Source organism: Puma concolor, chromosome B3 (genome assembly GCF_028749965.1).
Source record: "Puma concolor isolate L17-30 chromosome B3, mPumCon1.1.hap2, whole genome shotgun sequence".
Lineage (NCBI taxonomy): Eukaryota > Metazoa > Chordata > Mammalia > Carnivora > Felidae > Puma > Puma concolor.
In genome coordinates this window covers 136,264,613-136,291,316 of record NC_141672.1, presented here as the reverse complement: position 1 = coordinate 136,291,316, position 26,704 = coordinate 136,264,613, and the positions used below count along the sequence as shown (strand labels likewise).

At 41.7% G+C, this 26,704-nt stretch overlaps 1 protein-coding gene and 1 pseudogene across 8 annotated transcripts in view; both read left to right on the top strand.

Moving 5' to 3' along the window:
- MCTP2 (multiple C2 and transmembrane domain containing 2) overlaps nucleotides 1-26,704 on the top strand; it is a 247,840-nt gene that overhangs the window by 195,736 nt on the left and 25,400 nt on the right. For all 8 annotated transcript variants that reach the window (XM_086711463.1, XM_086711462.1, XM_086711460.1 and 5 more), the window contains 2 exons: nucleotides 11,656-11,778; nucleotides 15,333-15,374. In XM_086711463.1, the coding sequence (XP_086567589.1) occupies nucleotides 11,656-11,778; nucleotides 15,333-15,374 (165 nt within the window). The remainder of the gene's footprint in view (nucleotides 1-11,655; nucleotides 11,779-15,332; nucleotides 15,375-26,704) is intronic.
- LOC147580404 (large ribosomal subunit protein uL30 pseudogene) lies at nucleotides 2,183-7,380 on the top strand (annotated as a pseudogene).

Here is a 26,704-nt window from a genome sequence, read left to right as displayed (position 1 = left end):
GCCATGTAGCTTTCTTTTCTGTTTTATTTTCTTAGTGTATTTATCTCTGCATAAAGTATAGATATTTTTACACAAATACACCAAATCGTGAATCTTCTCTTTTCTGTTATGCTAGTAAGTTATTTCATGAGCTCTTCATTTTACTAACCCCTTTAAAAAAAATTTCTAGCTTTCCATTAGATCTTATTCCAGATATACCAGTTCTCTGCTGATATTCTCCATGCTTTTATCCATTTTCATATATATACATACATATATATATATATAAATATATAAATCATAACTGCTTTAAAATTCATATCTGGTGACTCTAACATCGAAATCATCTGCTTGTTCTGGTAGTCTTTTTTTCTCTTGACTGTTGGTCATTCTTTTTTATCCTAAGTAGGACGAGTTATTTTTATTAAATGCTGGATAAGATTTATTAGAGTGTCATAGGGGATATGGACTGTGTTATCTTCCAGCAGAAAGGATATAGAGGAGGTAGGAAGAGTTGAACAAGTCCCTGTGATACAGTCAAGGCTGAAACGATCCAAGGAAGGATTTCAAACGTTTTGAGGATTTGGCTGTTTCTAGTTTACCCGTGTACTTAGTGCATAGCCCTTCAGGTGTCTTAATAAAAGCATGAGCCTTTTCTCTTGTCTCTCAAGTCTTAGCTGTCATAGTTTCTATGCACTCCAATTTTTAGCACCCTAGATTATTACATTAGAAACGAGCTCTATGCTGCTAATCTGTGCCCCATCACCATTTCGTCGCACATAGTGAATTGGTCCTAAATTGCGAATTGGCAAAAGAAAACAAAACAAAAAAATCCCTGAAGGAGGTAAAGGGGGGCAACCGAAGCTTCGCCTCATTGCATCTGTCTTTCATTCTTTTTTCCATAAGTTTTAACATTTATTTTGAGAGGGAGGGAAGGGCAGCAAGAGAGGGTGAGAGGATTCCAAGCAGGCTTCTTGCTGTCAGCACAAAGCCCGACACGGGGCTCGATCCCATGAACCGTGAGATCACGACCTGAGCCTGAATGAAGAGTCGGATGCTCCACCGCCCGAGCCACGCAGGCGTTTTGTTTGCTTTTGTGTGGGTTTTGTTTTCTGTGGGAAGATGGAGGTGCAAAGCTTCCGCTTCATACCGCAAAGTTCAAGTTTATGTTTCTACTTCACACACCGGCTTAACACAAGAGTGTCTTAGAATTCCTTGAATCAAACTGTACCTCTCCCAATTTACGGGTTCTACTGACCCCTATTTTAGTTCTAGATTGCCTCATTACGCACAAATTAGCGTGTTTTTTTGTAAGTCCACGTCTGTGGAGGTTCGTGTACACATCTGTCATTGCTCTGAGCACATACATGCTTGCATTCAGCCTTTAGACCAGGGACAATTTTCCATCTCTTTGAAATCTTCTTATGCATACTTTCATGAAGGTCTTTTGGTGATAAGAACGGATGGCTTTTGTGTTTCCGAAGTGTCTTTGTTTTACTCTTAAGGCAATTTGTTAGATTCAGTATTCTAAATGGAAAGATGGAGATTGTATATATTCCATTTTCTTGCTTTTCTTGTTGCACTGAGAGGTGAAGTTACTCAAATTGCTTTTCTCTTTACAACTGAGCCATCTTTTCTCTTTAGCTGCTTTTAAGTGTTTCTTTTTTGTTCCCAGGTGTGTTTTTTTTTTTTCCTTCAGTTCTTTTTTTTTTTTTTTTAATTTTTTTTAAAAATTTTTTTTTTCAACGTTTATTTATTTTTGGGACAGAGAGAGACAGAGCATGAACGGGGGAGGGGCAGAGAGAGAGGGAGACACAGAATCTGTGTCTCTGAACCACCAGAATCTCTGAGCCATCAGCCCAGAGCCTGACGCGGGGCTCGAACTCCCGGACCGTGAGATCGTGACCTGGCTGAAGTCGGACACTTTACCGACTGCGCCACCCAGGCGCCCCTTTTTTCCTTCAGTTCTATGGCATTTTGTACGTATGTATTTATTTACTCGGGGGTAAATAAATTTATTCACTCGGGGGTGGGGGGGGGGAGATTGAGCAAGAGAGAGGAAGAGAGCGAGGGAGAGAGAAAATCTTAAGCCAGACTTGGAGCCTAACACAGAGCTCCTATCTCCTGACGGTGAGATCATGACCCGAGCCAAAATCAAGAGGCGGATGCTTAACCAACTGAGCCACCCAGATACCCCTCTAGTATGGCGTTTTTAGGCCTAAATTCCTTATTTATCCTGGTAAGGATTTTTTTTTTTTTTTACTTCCTGTATGGGTCTCTTTCAACAATTTTAGAAAACTCTCATTTTGGGGCGCCTGGGTGGCGCAGTCGGTTGGGCGTCCGACTTCAGCCAGGTCACGATCTCGTGGTCCGGGAGTTCGAGCCCCGCGTCGGGCTCTGGGCTGATGGCTCAGAGCCTGGAGCCTGTTTCCGATTCTGTGTCTCCCTCTCTCTCTGCCCCTCCCCCGTTCATGCTCTGTCTCTCTCTGTCCCCAAAAAAAAAATAAATAAATAAAAACGTTGAAAAAAAAATTAAAAAAAAAAAAAAGAAAACTCTCATTTTATCTTCCTATATGACCTCTTCCTCTTTCTTTCATTAATCCCCTGCCCCCACCCTGACCGTCTTCTCTTCTCTATCATCCGTGTCTCTTCACTTCTCTTGGATATCCATATCTTTGTCTCTCTTGTCTACATCCTGAAGTAATTTCCTTGGAGCCATTTCTCTGTTCACTGATTTTCTCTGCAGCTGCTTCTCGTCTGTGAATCACTATACCCCTCACGTTGAAGTTGCATCCTTGCTGTTTTCTGTTGCCCCTCACCGATAATCCAGCTCAGGCTCCATGGTCCACCTTTGAAATAATTTCCTTTCCTTCCCTACCTTCATTGTATGCAGTGCAACACCTTAGGTGAGCACGGCTATAGAGAGGCGCGTTTAGGGCCTCTTGACGCTCATATTGCGTTTCTGTAATCCACCCTTCTTTCCCCTCTTCTAGGTGCTAGCACCGTCCTCAAGCTCTAATACGTACTCCGCATCCTCTCTCAGGTCACGACTGTGGTTGGCACAGGTGCCCTTCTGCTCATAGCCCCCCAGCGGCTCAGCTTCTCCCTTCGAATAGACATCAGAGACCTTACAGCTGGGGTCCCAGCCCCTCAGGACTGACTCCCGTGCCTCTCCTCCTCTAGAGGTCTTACTTCTAGAGGTCTTTTCTAGAGGACTTCACTTCTTTTCTAGAGGTCTTACTCATGCTGCTTCAGCCACAGAGGTAGTGCCTATTCCTTGCACGTACCCGTTCTGCTCCTGCTTTTGGACCTTTGGATCCACTCTTCCTTCTGACCAGAAACCCTGCTCACCCGGATTTCCATACTTCCTCCAAGGGCTCTGCTCATATGTTGCCCTCTTGGCAAGGCCTTCCCTGGCCACCCCCACTTATAACTGCACCCCCAGCCCTGTTGCCTGGTATTCCCTTCTTTTCATTACTGTTCGTTGTGTTGTGTTTTTTTTTTTTTTTCCCCACATAGCAGTTTTTATCGATACTTAATATATACTTGGCTTATTTTATCTGTCTCATCCTTCATCCCCAAATACAACGTGAGTTCTGTCAAGGCTGTTTCGTTATTGCTCGTGTTATTGTTGGGAGCGGTGGTTGGTTTGCTGGCTTCCTTCGCTCTTGCTTCAAAGTCAGCATGGTTCAGCTCTTTTCCGGCTGGAACCGTAGAGGGTGCGGAAGAAAAGTAAAAGAAGGCTCCCGCTGTGCCAGAAACCCGTAAGGAAAAGCAAAAGTATTTTGCAGAGTTGAAGGTCAAGCATCTGGGGGAGAAGTTTTCCCAAAAGGTGTTTCGAAAGGCAAGGAAGACGCTTACTCACAAAAAAGCTAAGCATCACTTAGCTAAGTAGTATAGGCAGAGGTACGGCACTGAGATTTGCGTAGCTAGTATGGCAAGAAGACCTGGAAACTTTCGCGTACCTGTAGAACCCAAATTGGCATTTGTCATCAGGATCAGAGGTGTCGATGGCGTGATCCCAAAGGTTCAAGGACCGTGGGACCATGTATACCATGGGGGTACCCAAACCTGCAGTCGGTGGACGAATTGATCTACAAGCATGGTTATGGCAAAACCCACGAGAAGCAAATTGCCCTGACAGGTAACACATTGATTGCTTGATCTCTTGGTAAATATGGCAGCATCTACGCGGAGGATCTGATTCACAAGCTCTGTACTGGTGGGGAAATGTTTCAAAGGAGCAAACAACTTCTGATGGCCCTTGAAATTATCTTCTCCAGTGAGGGAGCACGAAGAAAAAAAAGCCCACCCGTTTTGTCGAAGGTAGAGATGGTGGCAACAGGGAAGACGAGATCGACAGGCTTATTAGAAGGATGAACCAAGGTATCTCCCCCGATTAGTTGTGTGATCTGGTCAGTTAATACACGCCTACTTTCACATTGAAAAAAAATTAAAATAAATCAACAGAGTTCACAGTAAGTGTTCAACAAATGTTTCATGAAGGGACAATGAGCAATGAGTTTATACATGAAGTAAAGCAGTGACAGGAAATGGGGTTAAGGTATGGTGCTCTGGGATGCATTGAGGAGGAAACACTTCAGAGGTGAGGAAATGCTCAAGGAGTAGCTCTCGAAATGAGAGCTTTTGAGCTTTTTCTCAAAAGCAAAATCCCGAACACCATTTCACGTGTTGGGATCTGCAAATAGTGTACTGTGATTGGGAATCTAGAAGTTGTGGTGGATATTGGCTTAGGGTTGACAGTCCAGTAGGAGCCAGTTAAAGGAAGTTCTTAAATATTAAATTACGATGCCTAAGTGTCATCACGTAGGCCAGGAAGCTATAACCAATTTTCATCAGGTTCATGGGCACGAGAAGACCTGGAGGTGTTTTTCGGTGTATACTATTGTTTTGCTTTATGATAGTGGGACGTGTGGCACTTTTTTTCTCTTTTAACCACAGTAAAGGCATTTGCACTTTCTCGAGAAGGAGTTGCTTACTGATTTGTTAGAGCAGTGAATGTATACTTGGTCAAATTGAAAACAGATTCTTGTATTATTTCCCTTTTGTTTAACCTTGGAGTTCTTTGGAAGAGAAGTAGCATAGCTTTGTTTCATGTTTACCCAGTACCTTTATTCTAAAATAACGTGAATGAGAATCTCTTCCCCCGAGTATGCCCTGTGCTTACAGGATGGTTGTTCATGAAGACTGTATGATTATTTCAGGAGACACTGGTTTTCCATGTCTAGATTTAATGTGTATTGTAACCTATGGACCGATTCTCACAATATTGGGGAAGACATGCATGTGCATTTTTAAAAATTTTTTCTAATTGTTTTTGGTCCTAAGGCAAGGACCACTCTGGTGGTTTTCACTGGAAGCTAATCCCCTCTTCGGTATTTTGCAGATAAAACACCTTCCAACTCCCTTGAGTACTCAGTCAAAGTTATTGAACTTTGAAACAGTAGTACCTTAGCCAAAAGGAATCAACTTGCCCTTCCTTCATGCATCTTGGGATATTGCTTCTCAACATGACTTTAACTCAGGGGTCTAGTACATTCGTAGTTTGGGATAAAGATATTTGATGGCCATTGGATTGATTGATTGCTTAATTATTTCCAGGTCACTTCCTAATGAAACCTGAGAAAAACGGAGCCCAATGGGGTCTGTAAAACTTTTTGTGATACGAGATAACATCCTTCTCATGTCATACCTAATCAAATTATACCTGGAAGATTTGTTCAAGTGTCTATGGCAGGATCTGTGATGAAGTTCTTCAGTCACAGCTACCTTGGAACCACAGGCATCACATATTTCTATCTTTAGCATTATCCTTAGCAAAACACGAAGTCTCTTTATGCATCACTTTTTTCTCGTCCGAGATTTGGCACGTATATATTTTTGTATCTGTTTTTGTAAAAATGATTACAAACAGATTTGGGGGCAAAAAGTGAAATCATGTTTGTAGCTAAAGGTTTAAGGTACTTTCTTAGAGTTGCTTTTTGGGGGAAGGTAAGACTGGGTCACCTTAGCATCGGCATTGTGGAATGCAGGGAGGAAACCCACTCTTATGTGGATCCTGAGAAACTTAACAGAAGACCATGGGGGAGGGGAAGGGGGAAAAAAAAGTTAGAGAGGGAGGGAGGCAAACCATAAGAGACTCTTAAAAACTGAGAATAAACTGAGGGTTGATGGGAGGTGGGAGAGAGGGGAAAGTGGGTGATGGGCATTGAGGAGGGCACCTGTTGGGATGAGCACTGGGTGTTGTATGGAAACCAATTTGACAATAAATTTCATATTAAAAAATTTAAAAAAACCTTAGATACTGTATTTTTTTTAGATGGACAGTTTTCACTTTTATTATTTTGTATGTTTTCTGCTCATATTTACTAGTTGTAATTCAGTGTATGAGTTTATTTTCCTTCACCTCATTGAGCATATTTTTAATAGGTGGTTTAAAGTTCTTGTCTTACAATTTTAACATATAATTCACCTTGAACTTGGCATCTGGTGATCACCTCTTCCTTGAAAATGATTTACATTTTCCTGACTCTATGTGTGTTGAGTCATTTTTAATTATATCTTAGATGTTAGGAATGCTATGCAGTAAAGACCTTAGATTTTCTTAAATTCTTTCAAATAAGGTTGATTTTTTTTTTTTTTTTTTTTTTTTTTTTTTTGCTGAGTTTATTTATTTATTTTGAGAGAGAGAATCCCAAGCAAGCTCTGTACCATTAGTGGGGCTTGAACTCATGAACTGTGAAACCATGACCTGAGCTGAAATCAAGAGTCAGACGCTTAACTGACTGAGCCACCCAGATGCCCCCACATAAGGTTGATTTTATTTTTTTAAGAAGACTTTTAACTTCATGAAGCTCTAACTGCCAATTCTGTCACACCTCCTGTGGGTGGTGGCTCTGATCCCAGTTAAGCCTGCTTTGAGTTTGCCCCACATCTATGGCAGAGACCTGTAGTGGAGTTCACATACAGAATTTCGGGTTTTCATTTGCTTGTGCTCTCCTTCAGTCCACTTCTGTGCTCTCTGGTGGCCCTGATTGTCCCCAACTTCTTTCCATGTTTCCTCCCCTCAGAAACAGGGCAAATTTTTCTTTTGAGTTTTAATCAGCTGGTATTATCACTGCGAGCACAGCTGTTCTTGAGGTAAAGGTGCAGAAACATTACAGATCTGATTTCTTCTGCTAAGCTTTGAATTCCCCTGCAAATAACCTTGGGGCAAAGTCTCCTATCTACCTACCAACTATCAGAGTCTACTAATTATCCTTGGTCTTTTTTGCAAACTTGTTTTCAGGGTATTATTATTATTATTATTTTGCTGAAAAGTGTGTATTTAGGAAATTAACTCTTCATCACAGATATAAGGAATATGCCTTGATTTTTAAAATGTTTCTGTTCTTTTTGTGAAGTAAGCTCTACGCTCAACGTGGGGTTTGAACTCACAACTCTGAGATCCAGAGTTGCGTGTCCTACTGACTAAGCAACCAGGGGCCCCTTGAAAAGGTTTCTAAAGGCACTAGTGTCTCACTCTGAAAGAGTTTTGAGCCCTGTGAATATTTAAATGTGGCTCCCTTTTTGTTGTAAAGCACTTTCGGGTATTACTTAACTATACTTGATAGAGGCAAATCTTACAGCAAATGAGGTGTTTACCTAGCACAACAGCCCTCTAATAGTAGTTGATGTGCAAGTCATTTTGTTAAAGACATTTTATAAATAGCTTTATGATGAAGAAAAGAAACTAAAAATATGCTATTTCCTAATTTTTCCCAATAGTTTCATATCAGCCTCTTTTCACTTGAAGTTATATTTTGCAATATAAGGAAAACAATAAAATTCCACTTATCCAGTAGACATTAAGAACTTGTAACCATTTAGCATACTGTTAAAACTCCTAATCCTGAAAGAACTTTAAGAACAAGGAAAGGGAAGGGGCGCCTGGGTGGCGCAGTCGGTTAAGCGTCCGACTTCAGCCAGGTCACGATCTCGCGGTCCGTGAGTTCGAGCCCCGCGTCGGGCTCTGGGCTGATGGCTCGGAGCCTGGAGCCTGTTTCCGATTCTGTGTCTCCCTCTCTCTCTGCCCCTCCCCCGTTCATGCTCTGTCTCTCTCTGTCCCAAAAATAAATAAAAAACGTTGAAAAAAAAATTTTAAAAAAAATAAAAAAAAAAAAAAAAAAAGAACAAGGAAAGGGAAATAGGTAACAATTCGGAAAATCTGTGGCTTTCCCTAGTAATCATTCTACACTATTTTTCTCTGCTTTTCTCTATGTTGTTCATATTAAAGCAAAACAAGACATGAAAGTAAAAGAAAGAAACCTTTAAAAAGAAACTGATAGGAATATGTAAATTATAAAACCGTAAATAAAGCTGCTAAAGCACACCAGATTAATAGACTAGAGAAAATCAACAAGATAAAAATACACATTGATTCAAAAATTGTTTTTAAAATTCTACACTTACTTATTTTTTAAAGTAGGTTTTTTTTTTTAACGTTTATTTATTTTTGAGACAGAGAGAGACAGAGCATGAACAGGGGAGGGGCAGAGAGAGAGGGAGACACAGAATCTGAAACAGGCTCCAGGCTCTGAGCTGTCAGCACAGAGCCCGACGCGGGGCTCGAACTCACGGACCGTGAGATCATGACCTGAGCCGAAGTCGGACGCTTAACCGACCAAGCCACCCAGGCGCCCCTACACTTACTTATTTTTAAGAAGTATAGAGATTCAGCACTAAAAGAACATCTAAGTAACACATAGATTGGAAGGCAAAAAAAAAAAAATTGCCATGATTTTCAGTGTATATGATTTTCCACATCAGGTCTCCATAAGGATAGATTTGAGATCTCCTGGGATGTCTGGATGGCGGGCTCAGTCAGTTAAGCCTCTGACTCTTGGTTTCAGCTCAGGTCATGATCTCACGGCTTTGTAACTGGCTCTGTGCTGGTAGTACAGAGCCTTCTTGGGATTCTCTTTTTCCCTCTCTTTCTTCCCCTCCCCCACTTGCACTGACTCTGCCTCTCTCAAAATAAATAAACAAACTTTAAGAAGAAAAGAAATCTCCTACAACTAATATAGGGGTCAGGAATAATGTGAACAACATATAAAAATCAGTACTCCTGTGCCCCAAAGTAACTGAAGTATATAAATTTAAAATGCCCCCATTCATAATAGTATCAAAAGTCTTAAGTCACTTAGCAAAATAATAAAAAAAACATATGCAAAGTCAGTATGATGAAAGTAATAAAATATTTTGAGATATTATATAAAAGTCATGAATATATGGAGATATAATCTATAATAAGAAACACACACATACAGTTGTCTTTTGGGAGAAAACATGATGAGATAACTTTATCATGTCAGAGTAGAATATGATTCCTTAAGTAGAACATTGAACAGGAAAGGTACAAAATCTGAGATTGCAGATGAATATGTTTGACTACATTAAAAAATAAAACTGCTGTTTCTGCTTAAATTTTCAATGATAAGAGAGTATAATGGATAAATTACAAAACATTCATTTGAACAGGGTACCGTATATCAGTTAAAATGAATATTAGTGGATTTATACCTACACCATCAACAATCTATGAAACACGCTATTGGATAAAACATTTTAGAATGATCCGAACATTTTGATGCTGTTTATGTTATTTCTAATATAAACCTTCAATGTCCTTAGGCAAAGATTCACATCCATTTTTGGTTGGCTTCTGGGAATGGGAGGAGCAGGTTGAGGGAGCAGGTGAAGATCGACAATGGGAAACAATTATCTGACATGTTTTACTTTTAAAAAAAGGAAGAATAATACATAAATTGGAAAGAAAAGTGACAGTACGTTGACAAGACTTCATGGGTGTGGGTGCATGGGGATTAGTTACGTTACTCTATGTAAGTTTTTTTCATTCTTAGAATATTTAGTAATATGACATGAAAAAATTATCCTAGGCATAAAAAATGGAGTATACCAAAATAATGGCATCAAAATAATCCTGTTGCCAGAACCTCAAAATAATATAAAAAGGTTAAATAGATAACACATGTAACACATGGGCATCTATGCAAAAACGTCTTCAAGTGTTAGCAAATACCATACAAATGTATATTAAAGGACAATTACAGTTCAGTTAAAAAGAGGTTTCTTCCAGAAATACAAGTTTACTTCAATATTAGGAAATTATAAATATAACACACCGTGTTGAGGTTGTAAAATGAAAAGGAAAAAAAACCTTCCTTGTTTTTAAAAGATAGTAAACCCTCCTCCTTTCCTGATTTCAAAAATAACAAGAAATAAACCCTTGTTGAAATTGGTGTAAGTATTCTTATTTCAAAAATATTTTCCTTTTTCAAATGTTTTCATGGAGGATTCCTGAAATATTTTTAAAATATTAAGAATAATAAGATGAATGCCTGTATGTCAACTTTCTAGTTTAAAAATGATTTATTATATGTGTATTCTTAATGTGAAATGATTTATATAGCTCAGACTAAAGGTCGGCATCATGCTTGATGATAGAAAAATAGAAGCATTTTCATTAATTTCAGGAGTGAGACCATGATGTCCCTTTCAACAGTTTTATTTAAAATTGTTTAGTTAGTAATAATAAAAGTAAGTACACATATTAGAAGGTTATAGATATTAGACAAGAGGAAACAGAAGCAGGTCATTTGTAGACTGTGTGACTATATTCTTATAACTCCCACCCCCCAAAAAAAATGAAATGAAAAGCTATTTGAAATAGTATGAAAATTTAGTCATGTTACTAATTTAAAAATTGGTATGTACAAATTATTAGCTTTTAAAGCAAATAATTCTCTTCTTGAAACATATAATAGAATACATGATTAAATTCAGAATAGCCACCAAAATATAAGAAGGAAATCTATATTATCTGCAAAAATAAAACTCTAGCATGGTAGAAAATGTTTTCAGTAATTAGTGAAACAATACTGCTTTGGGAGTGGAAGATTTAATATTTAAAATGCAATAATTTGCCTCTTCTAAGTTGATATGTTACGAGAGTGACTTTTTCTATGAAATGGTCACAAACTCAGAGGCCGATAGAAACTGGGCAGGTATAGCACAGTTCTAGCCCATCATTTCCTTGTGACCAGCCAGCCTCCAGATTAGAAAATTTCAAGATTTTTAAAGAGACTTCGGCTATCTGAAGTTTTCATCTGGCATATTTGGATTTTTAAACATTGGCAGCCAGTTTCAAAAGTCGTCACACTCTATAGTTCAAGTAAACCTTACTGTTGGCAAAATTTGGTCTACGGCCGGACTCTGTGAGACCTTGGGTTTTTCCATACTGCTTTACTAAATTCTGGTAAATCTAGGAGCAAAACACTGACTGTGGTTGACAGGGTCACGGGATTTCCAGGTATGGGGCTACTGTATTGTCCATTTCGGAGTGCGACTGGCCAACTTATCTCTATACCTTCCTCATTTTACTTTCGGTTCTAAAACTGTGTTAATTGCGTGCGTGCATGTGTGTGTGCGCGTGTGTGCGCACGCGCACGCGTGTGTCCCTGTCTGTAACTGTTCTTCAAAGCTACCATGGACAGAGTGTGCTGGATTTAATTTCCTTAAGTCAATGAGAAGGATTTTAAAATGACTCCCATCCTGATTTTCCAAGCAGTGATTTTTGTCTTGTCCTCCAATCAGGTATTTTTGGTCGCCGTCTGGAATTTTGAACTGTACATGATCCCCCTGGCCTTATTACTCCTCTTCATCTACAATTTCATCATTCTCCCAAAAGGGAAGACAGGCAGCATCCAGGACAGCCAGGTGAGCAGAGATTCCAGTAACTGTGACATTTGTCTAGAGAAAGGCGTGTGAACGACAGCAAACCACCACCACCAAATCATGGCCCAAGTGCTCTTGGTTTGAGAGACGAGGAGAAACTTGGCACACACGTTCACGCTCTAGTGGAGGACTTTTATTGGGTGTAACCTGGAGCGTTTCTTCTAGGCTATGTTCCTGAGTCTTGACCTACCTTCTTAGCATGAGGAGGGCCCCCGGGTGCTTGGTCATCATTACCATGCCGGCCGCGGATTTCAACGTGTGCCCATCTGGTTCATTGCAAGGTTACTGTGAATTACCTTCCCATCCACTGAAAAGACGCCTTTGATGTCTCCTTGAGCTCCTTCAAGACACAGAATGCATTTGGGAGGCTGACTCAGGCCTTTCCACCCTAACACCCTTTGCAGTTTTTGTCTCTGGCTGAAGCCTTCAGAGCTTTGCCAACTGCCGGGGAAATCAGAGGGCAAGTGGCCGTGGGCACCTCTATTTTGCGGTGTCCAGGTCTTATAAATCTCAAGCTTCCCATGGTGTTGAAGGAAGCACCCGCAAGGCTTCTTCTCAAAGACCTACCCCAGCGTCTGCTTGTCATACTTATTCTCTGACTCGCCTTCCCTTATTCCACGTATCCCGGCCCAAAGAATCTTTTCCTGCTCTGGGTTGGCAGGAACTTGTATTTATAGACTTGCTTTCTGGTATTATCTTGGCATCCCAGATTCAAGAACCAAATTTTTAAAACAAATCTAAGAGGGACGCCTGGGTAGCTCATTCAGCTAAGCGTCCGACTTCAGCTCAGGTCATGATCTCACGGTCCATGAGTTCGAGCCCCGCGTCAGGCTCTCTGCTGACAGCTCAGAACCATGACCTCGCTTCAGATTCTGTGTCCCCCTCTCTCTCTGCCCCATCCCCTGCTTTCACTCTGCCTCCCTCTTTCTCTCTCTCAAAAATAAACATTAAAAAAATAAACAGAAATCTAAGATTCTGAGACATGTTAATAAAATATCTTCACATTGGGTTTTTCCAGACTCAAAAGCTGACCAACTTCACCCACTTTTCCTCACAATGCTATTATTTTTTTTAAATCTCTGAAATAATGGATATTAAAAGGATGTTTTGCTGTCATTTGGGATAGAAGGGAAGTAGAGAACAGAGTGTTTAGGCAGGGAGCAGAAACATCAAGCAAATTCAGAATTCTATTCTGTTTGATATTTGATTGTTTAATGCAATAGCCATGGGCATATATCAATAATGAGGGGCCTAAAGATGCTAGAAAAAACTAATAAGTAAATAGCTTTAAAGTACAGGATTGCTTAAGGACTAAGCTTCACAGAGGTGCAGATGAAGGGAATTTTCAGAGAAACATCTTTAGTAAAAAGTGCTGTCAACTAACATTTTTACAATTTCTTTTTTATTTAATTAAATTAAATTAAACAATTAATTTTTTAAGGTTTATTCATTTTTTATACTTCCAGAAGTGTTCTTTTTTTTAAATTTACATCCAAGTTAGTTAGCATATAACACTTTTACAATTTCTGATCATGTTTACTTTTCAGCTACATCTATGGTATGTGTGTTTATAGCGTGTGTGTGTGTGTGTGTGTGTGTGTGCATGCAGAAATGTGTATGTATTCGTAGGCAGGTGTCTATGCACGTACATATGGGTACATAAGTATACATAAGTGCATGTGCATATAAATGTGTGTGTATATAAAATCTTTTTAATTTACAGAACATTTTCAAATTTGTTACCTATTTTTTTAAGTTTATTTTGAGAGAGAAAGTACGTGTGTGTGTGCGTGTGTGTGTGTGTGTGTGTGTGTGAGCGGGGAAGGGGAAGGGGAAGGCAAGAGAAGGGAAGAGAGAATCCCAAGCATGTTCCGTGCTGTCAGCACAGAGCCCGACATGGGGCGCGACCTCACGAACCGTGGGATCATAACCTGAGCTGAAATCAAGAGCTGGACGCTTAACCGACCGCACCACCCAGGCACTCCAAATTTGTTGCCTATTTAAATCTTGATAACATAACCACGGAGGAGGCAAGGATTACTATTTTTACTTTATACTTGATGGAACTAAACCCCAGAGTGGCAAAGTGATTTGCTCAAGGTCACATGGCAGAAAGTGCTGGAACAGTGTCTTAAGCTGAAGACTTTGTCCCAGGCTGAAGACTTCTAACTCCTAATCACAATGTTTTTCCTCCCACAATGTGTTTTTATTGCATGTGTTTTTACCCATTTGCTTTCACGAAATGTGTACCACCGACGGTGAACAGGTGAGTTCTCCAGCCATCAGCGGACTGTCACACATTGCGAGCTGCCGCTCAGGGGAATTCTGGGGGTAATACAGTACCAGTCCTGGAGAAATTGCCTGGTAACTGCTCAGCGGTTTTATGGCGGCTAGCAGAGGACTCTGGATACTTCAGAGTTACTCTTTTTTTTTTTAAGAACGTGAGAGTGACAATTCTGGTTCCTACTGGAACAGTGGCGTCTAAACAGCACGCCTGACCTTTGCAAGGTGGTTGAGCAGAAAGGTAAGCGTTCAAGCTCAAAAGCCACCCTGGTTTTCTACTCCCCAGCATTTTGTCTGAGCTGCCGAACCCGCTGGACTGGGTACCAACATGTGTTGGCTTTTAAATATTGCAGTGTTGGGATTACAACTTACCTACTAAATAGCCAAGATTTTTTTTTTAGGTTTATTTATTTTGAGAGAGAGAGAACGAGCACGCGAGAGAGAGGGAGGAGAGGGAATCCCAGGGAAGCTCCACACCATCAGTGCAGAGGCCCACGTGAGGCTCAAACTCCAGAACCTTGAGATCATGACCTGAGCCGAAATCAAGAGTTGGACTCTTGACCAACTTAAGCCACCCAGGCGCCCCAAGCCGAGATGGCTAGACCAATCTGAACAAGCCTGTTCCCGGCACCTGGTGCTTTGGCCCCCAAACAAAAGCCAGGTGCCTGTTAGTCCCAGTCAGAGCCTAAGTATCCTCCCCTCACCTGCCCTCAACCCCCCTCCCCAGATCACAAGGAAAACAATAATAATGCACAGAAACCTGTAACTTATTCTTGAGATTGATTATATTCAGACTAATGCATTTCCTACTGTCTAATGTTTCAGTAATGGCCCCAAAGGAAAAGAGCAGTCATTATAACAATGAGCCTAGCACAAACCGAGTACGGTGTTCTCAGCCTTAACGTAGCAGTTGGCTCATTTGTCAGAATAAGAACCAACTGTTTACAGAAAGTACAGCTTGGCAATGCAGTTTGAAAGCTGGGTGCCTTCAAAGGGCACTCGCCTAATAGCTTTATTTATAGTTAAGTTTTACGTAGATTATGCATCCTGTTTTATAGTCTTGCCACAGTGTCCCTGAACTTTCAAACCACTATTTTTTCCAAGAGGTTATAACGTATTCAAAAAAAAAAAAAAAAAAAAAACACTAGCGCGTCAATTATGTAGAAAACCTTACAAAGTGTGTACGGGTTTAATTTGCATTTGATCGTTTCAGCGGATGTCATATTAACAAATTGTGGTTTTTTTCCTTTCAGGAGAGCACAGACGTAGACGAAGAGGAGTATGACGATGACAAGGTACGTGTGCTCAGGAAAGCTCGCGAAAGGAAACGTTCGTGTCGTCCGCAGATGGCATTTTACCTGGTTGAGTGAAACCCTGTTTGAAAAATTTATTTATTTGTTTGTTTGTTTGTTTGTTGGCATTATGGAGTGTCCGGGATAGGAATATTTTTGTAATTTATAAAGGATATCGGTTTTTAAAGATCTTAGTAAGGGAGGATATAAAAGGGGTAAAATATAAGGGAAAACGGAGATATTATACAAAGCGTACCTATAGGAGGCTTGTCATTTGATGCGAGCGAAGGGGAGCCTTCCCCTGGTGTATAAAAGGTACATGAAAGGTAGTCTAGAAAGCCCAAAGTAAATCAAGTGAAACTGCTGTTCCTTTAGCCTCCTGTCTGTGCTCCGTGGGGTGGTCACCCACTTGGGAGCCTGTCACTTTTCCAGCTATTGCTGGCAGTGTTTTCAGCTGTATGTCGGTGTACATCTGTCCTTTTCCTTCTCCTGGGAGAATCTCTCAAATCGGCTGCTTTTGTTGTCATTATGCTTTCAGACAAACCTTCTGGAATATAATGAAAAAAAAAAAAAAGTGAAATGCCAAATGAGATGCGACCGGCTTAATCGACTTCCAGCCCCCTAGAACCTGTGGGTGTATGGGGTTTGCGAGGGGAGCGCCTGGGAGGCTTGCGGGAGGGGGGAAGGGGGCAAACGGGGGAATCTTAAGAGTTAAGTATCCAGTATAAAATGCCCAGAAGATAGCAGCGAATTAAACCCTGGCTCCGTGACACAAACAGCCTTAAAATTAATTGGGCAAGCCAGATGGTTTTGCCCATTTGAAACAACTTGGGTGGATTACAAAGCAAATCTTGTTTGTTGTGCTAAAATGATCGCTAATAGCAAAATGATAAAATACAGTAGAATGTGTTTTAAACGGAAGTGACTCTTTCCAGAACAGGGTCACGCAGACGCAACTTTCTTCTCGACGGATTGATGTGAGTTGCTTCCGACTGATGTGACTCCTTGAGCGCGAAAAAGTTGTAGCCAGGCTAACATGCGTGCTGGTGGGATGTTTCGTCAAAATAAACACAAGCACTAATGAAATTGTTTTAAACCTTTACTAAGCAGAATTCTAAAATTTGATTTAGCAAGGCTGGGAAGTGGGGAAGATGTCCTTCTGTTTGGCTCTGTTGAAATGAGCCCTCCGTAGAAGAGGGAGTCATCTGCCCTTTAGAGATAATCGTGATCAATGAAAGGGGCGCCTGGGTGGCGCAGTCGGTTAAGCGTCCGACTTCAGCCAGGTCACGATCTCGCGGTCCGTGAGTTCGAGCCCCGCGTCGGGCTCTGGGCTGATGGCTCAGAGCCTGGAGCCTGTTTCCGATTCTGTGTCTCCCTCTCTCTCTGCCCCTCCCCCGTTCATGCTCTGTCTCTCTCTGTCCCAAAAATAAATAAATGTTGAAAAAAAAAAAAAAATTAGAGATAATCGTGACCATGTGTCTGTGGCCCATCTGCGGAGGGCATCCAACAAGAAGACAATGAATGAGAAAGTGGAGTTCAGTAAACTGGCAGGCAACATATCCAGGCCGTGGGGTCTAGACCAGTGGTTGTCACAATGCGCCCGTCTACTCAGGTGCCCCAAGGATTGTCTGCGGGGGTCTGGGAGTCTGGAGGTAGAGCCAGTTGGGCTGTCCTTGAGGCCTTTCTGGGCAAGGACAACTGAGGTGGAACCATTGCATCTACATGGAAGAGCCTTGGAGCTCTTGCATTTACCCAGGCATGGCCCTCCCCACGGCAGATGGGCCAAACCCGATCCGCACAGAGGGTGTTGGCATCACGACGTTCCCCATTTCCTTCGGGGCGAGTCTGTTCTGGAGATACGTGGATTGTCGTATTTTCACAGGACCTTTAAGAGCCATAGCACGGCCATGCGTGTTTGCTTCCTCAATTTTATATGTCTATGATATCATCCAGAGAAATAAATCTGAAATGAAGTTTTGACTTCTCTCTATGCCTCCGTCTGCTTAACACAACCCTTCACCTGTTAGGGAGACTGGCGAGCTTTGCGGTTCTTATCAGTATCTTTCCACTCGCACTTTGCTACGAGAGCTGTAAAGTACGGAGGGATTTTCAGCTTCAAGACTTCTGGAGCCCGCATCATCCACATATATTACAGTCCATCATTTCTTTGCATACAGCAAGCTTCCACAACTGAGATGTGCTCCTCAGAGACCTGCCCACACAGGCACCGGGCTGTTGCCCTCCACAGTGTGCTGTTTCCAGGGGCTTGTCCACAGAGCCCTTCTGGCTTCTGTTGCATGTTAGACGTGACAGACCAGGCTTCTGGGAACTGTAACACACCCAGTGAGCGATGAGCTGTTTACAAATTATAAACACACAGCCGTTTCCTTCCAAACCAGAAGAACAGAGGAAACTCCTTTCTATCCAAACTATCCATCTTGAAAGTGACACTCCTTAATTGCCAGCGCCCCTTCCCACCAAATACCATCACAGGCGACTGTGGAAGATGAAAGCACGTCAGGGCCCCTCGGCAGAGTTTCCTCAGGAGTCTTCTGCCTGTCTCTGATGCACCGACCAGGACGTGGTCTGGGGTCTGTCATACGTTTATTGTCTGGAGGGGGGATTGTTGTAAAATGACATCACTATAGCCTCTTGTTCCTTCTAGTTGTCAGACGTCCGTGGGGGTGACCCGTATTAGAAGCCAAATGAGACTGCACGATTTTGTCTCCCTTTGTGTGGGGGGGAGGAGGGGGGGGCTTTCAGAAATAACCTAGAACCTTCAGGTGACTAGTTTTTTGGCTTTTAGGAAACCAAAGGTACAGACTAAACTTTGAAGAGAGGAAATCTTTCTCTCTTATTCCTGATGGCCCACGCGAGAAATTGCTTGTTACAAGTATAGTTTGCTGGGGACCCCTGAACAAACAGAGAATGGCTAAGTTCAGCCAACAGCAATCAGCTGACATTTCCGATTTCTATTAGATTCCATATGTGGAATTCTTCTATGTGGACCTTATTTGTACGGATGGATTACAATGAAAATTGCATTAATTTTCTGCACAGTAAAGGTCAGTAATTGAAGCATGAACCAAGAAACTATTGTGTAAAATGCTGTATCCCATACTTAGGAAAGGTCACGCAAAGCAATAATATCTTGTTTTCATTGCGGAAGGTATAAATACTTGCATTAGAGTTTCTTTCTTTTTCCAGCCCAACAAATGCTTACATAGAATATTCAGCAGTTACTATTAACATCGGCAAGAAGAAATCATAAGGGCATGTAACAATAAGAAAACCCAAAAACACAAAAAACAAAAAAAAAAAAAACCAACCAAAACCCTGTCTGTTGCTATCATAAAGAATCTGTGCTGTGATGTCTGCACTGTGAGTTGGTGTGCTTTTAACTCAGCTGTCAGAAATAGGACTTGAATGATTTGTTCTAGAATTATCGATGAGTGAACAATTGTCTTACAGTGTTTGGCGGGAGGGGGGGGACGGGACGTCGCTGTTGCGTGTTGTAACGGGTGAAAAACAGATATGGATGTTTTTAAGAAAATAAACATCTGGGGGCACCTGGGTGGCTCAGTCGGTTAAGTGTCTAACTTCAGCTCAGGTCATGATCTCACAGCTCATGAGTTCAAGCCCCACATCGGGCTCTGTGCTGACAAGCTCAGAGCCTGGAGCCTGCTTCCGATTCTGTGTCTCCCTGTCTCCCTCCTGCTCACACTCTGTCTCTGTCTCTCTCAAAAATAAACATTAAAAAACTTTTTTCAAAAAAAATATAACTATAGGGGTGCCTGGGTGGTCAGTCGGTTGAGTGTCCAACTCTTGATTTCGGCTCAGGTCATGATCCCAGGGTCATGGAATTGAGCCCTGCATTGGGCTCCACATGACCATGGAACCAGCTTGGGAGTCTCTCTCCCTCTGCCCCTCTCCCCTGCTCTCTCTCTCTCTCTCTCTCTCTCTCTCCCTCTCTCTCTAAAATAAAAATAAAATTAAAAAAACTAAAAAGTAAACATCTAATACATTTTTATGGATCCGTTGTGGACCATTTTACCATGTAAGGATGCAAATGAATATGATATCTCTACCCTCTCTTCACAAACTAGGATGTCGTCATTAAAATTTAAGTCCATTTTAAACCATCAGTTTCGGTGTTTAACGTGGTTTCCATTCTTCAAACTGATTAGTCCACTCATCCCAGGCAGAGCCTTCTTTTTATTATTATTATTTTTTTTTAATGTGTATTTATTTTTGAGAGAGAGAGAGACAGAGTGTGAGCAGGGAAGGGGCAGAGAGGGAAGGAGACACAGAATCAGAAGCAGGCTCCAGGCTCCCCGCTGTCAGCACAGAGCCCAATGCGGGGCTCGAACTCAGAAGCTGTGACATCATGACCTGAGCCCAAGTCGGACACTTAACCAACTGAGCCACCCAGGCGCCCCCCAGGCAGAACCTTCTTAAGTAGAGAAGCATGTGGCATACATATTTCACAGGAGTTCTTGCTGGCATTGAACCTGCACAGTCCTTCGGATGAGTGGGCTAGGCCCACTATGCCCCATTCATTATGTTTTCTTATTCTAGACAGAAAAAAAAAGATCTATCTCATCCCAACTATAGTACTTCCTAAAGGGGAGACCGTCATGCTTGGAGGAAGTTTATTTTACAATCTCACAGCGAGAGTAGTTTCACTTGGGATTCCTTTGCGCCTTCTTATGAATGCTCCAAACACATTACATTAGTTTGATTAGTGATTTTTTTTTATCCTAGTGACAGAACAGTGGTACTTTGAAATGATAAAGTATGGCATTTTTAAGAAAACCCAAAGTCAGACAGTATCTTTGAAAGGTTAGCAACAGTTTAATACACACACATACCCACACTTTCAGGGCATATGCGATTTATACGCGGGGCAAATTGCAGAGGACCTGTTTAAGGATGATTTTCAGGGAAATAAAGTCAATGGTTGCTCTAATTTAACTCCTTTTAATTTGATCTAATGTGATTTTTAGTGATGAAGTGATTTAATTGCTACCATTTCTACTAGACCATCTTACTTTCAAGACTTTAATATTAAAATGGATTCCAGCCAAATCTTAATTATCAGTTTACGCATGTTTTGAATGAGAAGGGATTGGCTTCCCTATTTCCAGCAGTCTTTTCTCCGACACGCTGACTTGCTCAGATTTTTCTTTTAAAAATCAAACCCCCCATTCTTCATTACTTTTTGAGGTCATCCAGAAATGTCATTAATCGGATCTTTTTTTTAAAAAAAAAATTAATGTTTATTTTTGAGAGAGAGAGGGAGAGACAGAGTGTGAGCGGGGGAGGGGCAGAGAGAGAGGGAGACACAGAATCGGAAGCAGGCTCCACGCTCTGAGCTGTCAGCACAGAGCCCGAAGCGGGGCTTGAACCCACGAATCGTGAGATCATGACCTGAGCCGAAGTCGAACACTTAACCGACTGAGCCACCCAGGCGCCCCTAATCTGACCTTTTTAAATTTTTTTTTTTCAACGTTTACTTATTTTTGGGACAGAGAGAGACAGAGCATGAACGGGCGAGGGGCAGAGAGAGAGGGAGACACAGAATCGGAAACAGGCTCCAGGCTCTGAGCCATCAGCCCAGAGCCCGACGCGGGGCTCGAACTCACGGAGCGCGAGATCGTGACCTGGCTGAAGTCGGACGCTTAACCGACTGCGCCACCCAGGCGCCCCTTTAAATTTTTTTTTTAATGTTTATTTATTTTTGAGAGACAGAGACAGAGCGTGAGCAGGCAAATGGCAGAGAGAGAGGGAGACACAGAATCGGAAGCAGGCTCCACGCTCTGAGCTGTCAGCACAGAGCCCGACGCGGGGCTCGAACTCACGAACCACGAGATCATGACCTGAGCTGAAGTCGGACGCTTAACCGACTGAGCCGCCCAGGCGCCCCTGATCTGACCTTTTGAAACATTACTCGTCACACTACTATCAGTCTCACTAATATTCCTAGTGCTTATGTATTTTCTATGTGATTTCTACTGTAAGGATTATACTTGCTCAGGATGTTATTCCCAATATTGTGAAATATGATAGACTGTAAATTAGATGGATTGTCTATCCTTCTATTACCTTATGTGCTCTAACAGAATGAAGTCGGAGACGCTATCTTTATGGACTACTGTGTCTGGATATTTAATTTCTCATTGCCTAAAATTATTACATCATGCTAATTAGAGTACATTGGACATTGTATCTCAGTCATCCACCAGTCATTGTTTTTCTGAGGATAGTAGCTGTTCCTCGGCTTTCCTAATGAAACCCCATCTGTTTTTGTGGTTTGCCCTAAATCCGGACTATCCAGTGAGTTTACAAGATAATTGATAGCAAGGCGAATATATCTCTCTTTTCCTCAAGGAAAAAGTAATAATTTCTAGGAAGTAATAAATGACACAAAAGTAATAATATTATTTCGAGTAAGTATTAGTTAAATAATTATATTTATACAAATATGAATAGGGGCACCTGGATGGCTCAGGTTAAGCGTCCAACTCTTGATTTCAGCTCAGGTCATGCTCTCATGGTTCGTGGGTTCAAGCCCTGCATCGGGCTCTGTGCTGACAGCTTGGAGCCTGGAACCTGCTTGCGATTCTGTCTCTCCCTCTCTCTCTGCCCCTCCCCTGTTCGCGCACACTCGTGTGCTCTCTCTCTCTCTCTCTCAGAATAAATAAGTCAACTTTAAAAGATAATACTGGTAGAGTGTTTACAATGTGCAGACTGTGTTTATATATTTGAGCCCATTCAGTACTCAGACCATTACATTTGGTATTAATTCCCCCATCTACAAATTAAGAGAAATTTTAACTTGATAGGATAGTAACACAAATCCAGTGCTTCAGACCTAAATCAGGTTTATTTTTGACCCTGCCACACGGTCAGGCAGGAAACCTGTCATTAATGTATCGGTTCATTTTTCTGCATTGTTTTACATTTATGGAGTGTTTTCTCCCATGTCGAGCCCCTATCGGTACAAAGATTGAAACTATAAACATGGTGCTCTAAGTAAATAATCAGTATAGTGCGATGGCTTCTTTCATTAACGTTGGCGCGTTATGTTGGGCAGTGAAGCAAAATCGAAGGCACCCACACAGCAAAATCAACAACTGCCAAGCATTGTGTGTTTACCTACAGTAGTGACAGAAGGCTGCCTCAGTACTTCTAGAAAACCACTAGCCCTGTTTGCCTTGGGATGGTATTTGTGGCGTCCGTCCGTTGGCTCGGAGAAGCTTCATGAAATAAATCTTCCTGAGCTCTACATTCCAAATCGTCATCTTAGACTGTTGTCGACTGTTCCTTTGTGTCTTATCAACACCTTCCTCTTGATGATGTTCATCCTTCTACTTTTTCCAGCAGTGGGGTTCTTTTCACACGCCAAAGAAACGTGTTGGTAAATCCCAGTCAGCGTGGAAGCACTTTGTGTAATGAACAGACATCTCCCCAGTGAAACAGCATACACCTTGGAGTTGACTGTGTGCGTGCGCGAGCTCACACACGTTTGTGCGCGTGCATGCACACGCACTCGACATCTCCTGGGAAGAAATCCTAAAGACAGTTCCCAGTGCAGTAAGCCAGACTTCCCAAAGAATAATTTTTAATCTCCTGTATCAGAAATATTGCTTCTTATTCTTTGTTATGACAGATGCTGAGGGTTTTTTTTTTTCTTTTTCATGCTAAATGCCACTCAGTCTGTTTCTGGTGTTTATAATTCTCCAAGCTTTCAAATTACAGGCTTTTAATATTCCATAGGATAAAACAGACCAAATATACTCCCATGGAAGTTCAAAGTTATATTTTTGTGTCTCTGCTCTAGATGGCTGCAATTATTGGAAAGATCTTGAGATGGAATTTTGCATTGATCGCTTTTGGGAATGCTTCCCATCCTGTGACACATACTACTCAGTTTTTAAACATGTCAGAAGGATTTTTTTTTCTGACATGGTCAATTTTCAGGACTATCTCCCTGGTTTGGCTTAGGTAATTAATAGAGAAATGAGGATTTTTTTTCCCCCAACATCAGAACATGTGGGGGAGATTTAACGTAACACACTGATTATATAATTAATTCTGAGTTGTAAATTCATTTTGATGGTGTGAATTCTCTCCCAGAGGCTCAAAGCTAGTTTATTGCACCTACAGGGCCATAGTCATTGGAGACGTGAATTTGCCTCCTGATTTATTTTTGGTTTTGCTTTGAAAGGAAGCACATGATTTGTCCTGAATTCAACTGATGACAGAACTTAGCCAAAGGACTTCGGTTTTGCTTTTTCACCGTGGACAAATGGCAATCTTACATTCATCTCCATATGATAATACACAATTTTAGGTTACACGCTTGGCATTTTTCTTACCATGAGCGCCGCTCTTACTTTATAGGGCATAAGAAAACAGAGGAACCTTATGAAATTTGAATTCTGTGTCTGGAGAGTTCCATGCTCTCATCTCTTCCATCATATTGTGACACAGGCTTTGTCATAGAGGAGACCCTAAATCATACGAGTTGACTTGCGCCTCCCCGATTTTTCAAGTTTGTAGTAAGAAATACAATCCGTTCTTTCTCGGATGTAGGGATGGCAGAGTCAAGTGCGTGTGGAGACACAGTTACTTTGTGCATTTGCTTAACGACACTAGTGGCCACTGCTGTTTTTATTACGCATTTCCCTCTATAAATCAGAAGCCTCCGCTGTTAGGGGAACACACGAGCACACGCGGTAACCGTTCCGTCTTTCTGAATGAGTCTCTGTTACTCTTCCCAGGCGATTTGGTAGCAGCAGTAGCTGTAATGTTGTGTTTGCTAAACTGTTATCACCGCATTCCGTGGTCCAATCTGAGACGTGTAAATAAAGCCAGCATGACGCGGATAAAACCGCCAGATGATCTTTCGTACAACGCAGGGCAACGTGAGCAGACTTATCTTGGAAGACCACTGCTTTCGAAACTCTAAATCACCTTCGTATTCTTTCAACCAGACCAGAGGTTTCACATTCTTTTCTCTCTTTGCGTTCTTGAAGGGAAGGGGCTTCGGTTTAGGACGTACCTGGAGTGCACCACGTGCTTTACATACTTTATGATGTGAATGATACTTAATTCTTCAAACACTCAATCAGGAACGGATGAGCCTTTCCCTTTTTCCAGAAAGCAAAGTCGGGACTCAGGAGGAGTGAGGAGTTCGCCGTGATGGCAAACCGAGTAGATGACAAGACAGAGTCAAACCCAGTTCGTTCTGACCAGAGCCTGTTAGTTTACATAAGGTGCAGGTCTGGGTCGAGCTGGGAAGTCTCATGGTTTGTTTGTTTTTTCTTCTGACTTTTTACCGGTTGGCACCGACAGCCCCTGGGTACCTGAGCTCTTACATACAAGAATGGAAAGAAGTGTTTTTGAAATATTTTCAAAAGGCATTATTTAACGTACACTCGCATGACTATCGAGAAAATCGTGCTGGAAAGGAAGAGTAGGTAGAAATACGTAACGGAACAGGGTGTCTCCAAATTATATATTCTACAGTAAGGAAAGAGAACAGGCAGCCATAGACATCATAGAAACAAATGTCAAAGAGAACAAATGCGTGCCGAATGCCTACCTTGCGAAACGTCTGCCAGACACTTAAGGGGCTTCTTGTAATGGGGACACACTTGCTCTGGAGTGAAGTTCTGGACTGCAATCATTCCTCTGCCACGTGTCCTTTCCTTGCCCAGAAAATTTCCATTTACCGTTTCCCCCCATCTGCGCAGGTGTTGACCAGAGAGCTCACAGACACCGCGTTAAATCCAGCAACTAACCAGGCATAAACCCATCTATTTTCCTGGGCTTTTCAGGGCCTGCCCCACTAACACCTAGCTTTAAGGGAAGGCTTTTGGATGGTCACTGAAAACACAAGATGCTCTCAGATGGGTCCATCCCTTCTTATCTCAAGCAGTGGAGGAGAAGCATCTGATGCTTCTGCTCGAATCGGCCACCTGGCATAGCAGCCTGTCGCGGCATGGCGATCGCCAAATCTGTTAAGGTGCGTAAAGCCTCCACCCTGCCAGTTCAGAGTGGTGAGTGGGAAAGAGGACAGATTACAGGGTGAGTGTATGTTAAATATATGCAGAATTTAAACAGTTCTATGGATAAGAGAATAAAAAATAGTCTGAACACATTTATCATAGTGTTTTGTTTCGCTCATTCCAATGAGTAAATCTGCACTTAAAGCTTTTGTTTTTAACTGTTGGGTAAAGCCCTTTTAATGAGTGAATAATAAATTCAGAGTACACGTTTAGGAAATACTCAAGTAATGATCCCTGCTTTGTCGAGATACTTGTTGATGTGCTAACTAAATAGATGTGTGTTTACATTTCTTGTCTATCCTCTGGGGCCATGACCATATCTCTTAAGTTTACAAGTAGGTGAACTTAAGTTACAAATCTGCTAAAGAGGCCTCAACAGTAGTTACTTCAAGAAGACCATTTCTGGAAACATGCTTTTATTCACGCAGCTGAAAACTTGTATTTATATACCTCTCTGTGGAGTATGACTTTTCTTTTAGATCAGATGACTGTTCCACATTTATTGATTTTCCATCCCAAGGTTTCATTGAACACGTATGAAAAATGGCAAGCTGGCTGTTCATATGTTGACTCGGGTAGCACCAACATATAAAAAACCTTGTGCAGCGTCAGATAATGGTGGTCTTTTCTGGATGACATCGAGTGACTCAGAATATCAAATAAGTTCATTCTAAAATTGTTTTTATTTTTTTATCCAATATATGGAGCCAAAATAAAGCTTTTGCTAGTTAGTTTTACCAATGACGAAATCTCTGACATCAGGAATGCCATTGTAAACTTAGTTGAAACACTGAGCATTGGGGCTTATTGAATTTGGTAGCGACAATATGAATGCAAACTTTGATGAAGGACAGCATCATGGCCAATAAGATATTCTTGCAAAATGAGGGAATCTGTGAGACAGAAATGTACTTGGGATCGGCCGCAGTGCCCTGATTTTCCATGATTGTGTACAGACAAGTGATAATGTGCCATCGATTGAATTAGAAGCTGTAGTGTCCACATTTATCAATATTTTTTTTAATGTTTACTCTTGAGAGAGAGAGAGAGAGAGAGAGAGAGCATTAGCGGGGGAAGGGCAGAGCTAGAGAGAGAGAGACATAGAACCTGAAGCAGGCTCCAGGTTCCGAGCCATCAGCACAGATCCCCAGGCGGAGCTCGAACTCACAAGCCATGAGATCATGACCTGAGCCGAAGTCAGATGCTTAACCAACTGAGCCACCCAGGCGCCCCTATAAATATTTTTATATATACGGT